Source organism: Haliaeetus leucocephalus, unplaced genomic scaffold (genome assembly GCF_000737465.1).
Source record: "Haliaeetus leucocephalus isolate CR32 unplaced genomic scaffold, Haliaeetus_leucocephalus-4.0 Scaffold162, whole genome shotgun sequence".
Classification (NCBI taxonomy): domain Eukaryota; kingdom Metazoa; phylum Chordata; class Aves; order Accipitriformes; family Accipitridae; genus Haliaeetus; species Haliaeetus leucocephalus.
The window spans coordinates 12451589-12456575 of NW_010972598.1; the positions used below are offsets into that span (position 1 = coordinate 12451589).

The following is a 4987-nucleotide window of genomic DNA, read 5'->3' on the forward strand; positions in this document are numbered from 1 at the left end:
GCGCGCGAGGGGGGGGGGGGGGGGAGCCGCAGGCCGGGGCCGGGGGCTGGAGGTCCCGCGGCGGCGGATCGAACCGGATCGGATCCCGGCACGGCCAGGCCGGGCCCGGGGGTCCCGCACTCACCAGCTCATGGTCCCCCGCTGCCCCGCGCCGCTCCCGGAAGTGCCGCCGCCTTCACCCCGCCCCTTCCGGTAGCGCCGCCAGAGGGCGGGAGGAGCGGGGAGCGTTAACCCGCCGCGTGCCGCGCCGGGGGTGACGTCGGGGAGGGGGCGTGACGTCACGGGGCAGGGTAGAGGGGCCCGGAGCTGTCTCCGGCAGGGGGGAAAACCGGCGAGAAAACACTTAAAATCCTTCGGTTTCGGTGCAAACCCCGGGAATGGGCGGCATAAAACCACGGCGGCCCGCCCCAAACCGGGGGGGAACCGGGGGGGTGGGCGAGGGGTGCCGGGGAGGGGACGGCCGGGAGCATCCCGAGGGTGGGTGAGGGGATGGGATGCCCAGGAGCACCCTGGGGTGGGCGAGGGTGAGGGGTGGGCGGGGGCGCCCGTGGGGTGGGCGAGGGCACCCAAAAGTGGGCGAGGAGCGCTTGGGAGCACCCCAGGGTGGTCGAGGGCACGGGGAGGGACAGGGCTGCCCCAGCCGAGGAGGTCCAAGGGGAGGGCAGCAGGGATGCGCAGCGGGTTTGGAAGGGCGGGAGCGCCCAGTTTTGGGGAGAAACCGCCCCCAAACCCAGCTCCCGGAGGCTGGGTGGGGGCAGGTGGGGCTGCGAAGGCGTTTTGGCGACCAAAAAAACCTCCCTGTCCTCAGTACTGACCCCGTCAGCCACCATCAGCCGTGACCCCGGGGGTGGTGGGATGAAGCGAAACACCCCCCCGAGCTCTGGGTGCCCTCGGAACCCCGTTGCCAACCCCGGGGTGATGTCCCGGTTGGGGGGGGGGGGGGAACAGGCTCGGCCCCGGTGACACCGGGCTGGTGACGGCACATGCCACCACACGGGGCTGAGGGGAGGAGGCCCGGGATGGACGCCAGGGGTGGCTTTGTCAATTAGCAGGTGGAGGTAAACAGGGCGGTAATTACAGCCAGGGAGGATGATGCTAAACTGGGAAGGTGTTACCGACACCGATGAGGACAGGGGATTAGCCGAAAAGGAGTGCGGGGTATGGGGGGGGGCAGACCTGGGTGGGTAACCAGCGGGACGGTGCCCAGGGTGGCACGGACCCCAAGCACCGATTTTGTGCCGGGATGGGGAGAAGGAGCCGGGGTCGGCAGCGGTGGGGTGGCGAGGGTCGGTGGAGAAGGGAGGTTGCAAGGCGTCGTGGTGACGCGGTGGAAAGGACTCAATTTTGGGGCGCTGATGGGGTGTCAGAGCAAACCCCGAGGGGAGGCAGCCAGGAGGACCCTGCCGCACCCCCGGGAGGAAGAGGAAGGATGGAGCAAGGCTGGTGCCAGGAAGGGTTTGCCGGCGGTTCCTGCTTGCCCCACTGCTGCTCCTGGATGCCGTCCCCACCGCGATGCCCCACGCTGGCACCTCTGGGCACAGGGAACACGGCAAGGAAGGGCCGGAGGCAGAGCTGGGACAAGGGGGTCCTGGCATCTGGGCATCCCGATGGCCACGGGAATCAGGGAGCATTTTCCATGGAGGCTCTGCCCCACGTGTCGCCCTGGCCCCGGGCATGTGCAGGGGGGTGAGTCTGGGCCTTTCCTCTGAAACGCTCTGTCGAGAGCAGAGGTTGGAGCTGCAGCCCTGGGTGGGGATGGGGAGGAAGGGGGGGGGACGTGGATCCGCACGGTGCCGGATCAGGGCGATCCAGAAACCATCCAGACCTTCTGCAGAAGATATCTCCTGCCGGGGCAGCAGGAGAGGCCGAGCTGGTGGCCGGAGGCTGTGAAGACCAGGGAGGGATCCCACCAACATCTGTGGTGTCAAGGTCTACCAGCTGCAAACCAGGAGCTTCTGAGTGCGGGTCCTCGTCGCTCCCGACCCCGGGGACGGAGTCTCGGCTCTTGGTGTTCCTCCTCAGAAGCAAATCCCATCCCGTGGAGAGCTCTTGGGTTTCAACAGCAGCTTGCAAAACCCCGAAGACCCTCAGCAGAGAGGAGCGAGGTGTTGGTGGCTTCCTCGGGAACCCGGAGCCACCGTCGAGAAGGGAAAGGCAGCAAGTTGTGTTGAGCTGGTACGTGACTGGCAAGCCCTTCCCTCCTCCCCAGAACACAGATAGCCCAGAACGGGGATGGAAAGTGCCGTGTTTCCGTAGCAACCAACATTTTCGTGCAAGGTGCTGCACGCACTCCACGCGTTTTGCCACCCAAGGGTGCTCCTCACCTTCCTGCTCCATGCTGGGGGGGGGGTCCTGCCCGGTGGGATGCCTGCGCCCGGGTGGCAGAGTGGGTCCCCAGCCCGGCACTGGGGGCCACGATGCCCTGTTGATGCCTGGTGGGCTCCTTCCCTCCTCCTCCTCGCCGCAGCAAAGGAGCCCAAAGTGTTGAAGCAACGTTGGGTGGCTCCTCGCCGTGGCACAGTGATGCCGGCGTGGCATCTCCCAGCAGCCTTTGCCGTGCCACCACCTGCCCGTGACCAGCATCTCCGACGTCTTCCAGCACAAGCCAGCAGTGGAGACGGGCATCACCACCACCACAACAGCAGCCTCAGACGATGCTGGGGGCCGCGGCGGCTCTCCCCGCACCATCGGCTGTGTCTGTGGCGGCTCCGGCTCCTGCCCATCCACCTCGGCTTGTCCGAGCCGCGCAAAGGGACATCGCGGGGACCAGCGGCTCCAAAACCAACAGGCAGCCCCCGATCGCTGCGGGACCTCCGAGATGCTCAGAGCACTCAGAGCCCTCCCTGCCGAGGGAAGGGCAGCCCCGGCTCATCCCGACCCCACGCCACGGGCGGCAGCCCCCACTGCCCTTCCTGCCCTGTGCCTGATCCGGCGGCCGCTCCGACCTCGTCTTAATGGTCACCGAAGGCTCAACCACGCGGGAATCCACTCGGGGACGCAGGAGCCCACCCGTGGGCTCCAAAGCCGGTTCCGCCAACACCACGAGATGCCGTCCCTGGCTGGGCCAGGCGTGCCCTGAGTCACCGGGGCAGCCGCCCCGGGCACGGTCTGCCCCCAGGGTTCTCCCCAAAATTAAAGCCTCTCCAAGCCAGGGAGCTCAGCGAAACCCCAGGGACAGGCAGAGCTGCCCTGGCCTGGCAGGAGCAGCAGCTCCTCCGGGCCCAGCTGCGGATGCAAATCAAAAGGCAGGAAATTTGACGGCGGTGCCAGTACCTCCGCACCCCGGGAACGCCGAGAAGGACCGCCGTGCCAGTGCCGGCCACCAGCGCTGTCGGCAAGCCTTGGGAAAAGGGGAAGCTTGCGGGATGCTCAACCGCTCCGGTCATGCTCCAGCCCAGCAGAGCCGGACCCGCATGGACCGAGGGACCCCCCCAGACCTCCCGGCATCCTCCAGCCTTCACCTCCAGCACCATCCCAGCTCCAGGAGAGCCAGGGCTCCAGCCCCATCACTGGAGAAGGATTTAACCATCACAGGCCACCACCCGTGCGCCCACTCCAGATCTCCAAGCACTTCGTCCTGCTCCTTCTCCCACCCGTCCCTCGTGCCCGTACAAGCGCTGGCTCTGAAACCCAGTGGGTTATTTTTAACCCAAGCGACCCAGCCCGGTAAAAATCCCCTCTCCGCTCTGTACCTGGGGCGATTTGGCCGGCGAAAGGCGCGGGGGCATTACCGGCTGAAGCGGCACGATCCTCTTTCACCCACCGTTATCCGACAGATGCGACCCGGCAAAAGCCGCCGGCAAAATGGTGACGGGGTCAAGGCGGCGGCGACGGCACGAGCGGGGAAAAATAAGACGCAAGGTCAAGGGCAAACCAAGGACGCGGTGGTTTTGGGGGGAACTTCAGGGTGCACCCCGTCCCAGTGAGGCCGGGAAAATTGGGGGGACGCGAGGACGGAGCCGGTCGCCTTCGGGGTCACCCAGCGTCCTGGCCAGCTGGTCTCGCCACGCCGTCCTGCGAACAGAACTGAAGGAGAGGGGGGGCTGAGAAAAGGTTGGGTTATTTTTAAAAAAGTCATACCAAAAAAAAAAAAAATTTTTTTTCAGAAAATACAACACTAGAAAAAAATGTACAAACAGGTTTCAAAGACGCTCATAAAGAGGCACAGCGCCCACCGTCCTACACATTTCAAGCCATTTTAACATCCCCCTTACATATTAGAGAGTTCTTTTTTTTTCCAAACCAATATAGATCTTTTTTAAGCAAGATAAAATAAAGATATTTACTACAGATTTTGATTGTCAGCAAACACAATATATTTACTGCATTAGCATTTGCTCACAGTGCAAATGGTACAACAATACATCAGTTCAATATTTCTGATTTTTTCCCTTAAAAATGCTGTATGCATTAACTATCATATTTGCATTACAACATGACAAATGAGCAAATGAAATGTGTGTGAAAATTATCACCTTTTCACAATATCAAGCATAATTTTTTTTAACCTTAGTATAAGGTACTATAAATCCAAGAAATAAAAACATCCACAAAATATATTACATCTGGTATGATTTTTTTTTTCTCTAAGTACTCAACTTTATACAAAAGTCTTTCAAAAAATATCATTCCCTTAGGTTTGTGTGGTTAAACCTGATTGTGGTTTTTTTTGTTCCTTTCGGTTCACATAAATTAGACTGCATTCTTTCTCTTCTCTTTATTTTTTGTACGTTTTTAATGTTTTTTTTCACATGCAGACATCAAACCTGGATAGCACGACCTTTTGGCAACAAAGATTTTTTTTTAAGTCATTATTATTTTTGCTTAGTTTAGCTTAAATGTCTGAGCACAGTTTTATTAAAACAAAAGAAGAAAAAAATCAGAGCAGTCATGCAATGACATGCACATACCAGAAGGAGAAAGAAAAAAAAAAAATAAAATAGAGGACTAATTGATTTTTCTCCTCCGTAGTTGGTTGGTTGTTTTA

General features: G+C 60.0%; 1 protein-coding gene across 1 annotated transcript in view; it reads right to left on the reverse strand.

Moving 5' to 3' along the window:
- The window catches only part of BIN3 (bridging integrator 3), a 40118-nt gene extending 39957 nt beyond the window's left edge, over window positions 1-161 (reverse strand). Inside the window, exon 1 of the mRNA XM_010562799.1 lies at window positions 125-161. Within this exon, the coding sequence (XP_010561101.1) occupies window positions 125-132 (8 nt within the window). The 5' untranslated portion in view covers window positions 133-161. The remainder of the gene's footprint in view (window positions 1-124) is intronic.
- Window positions 162-4987: the final 4826 nt, after the last annotated feature.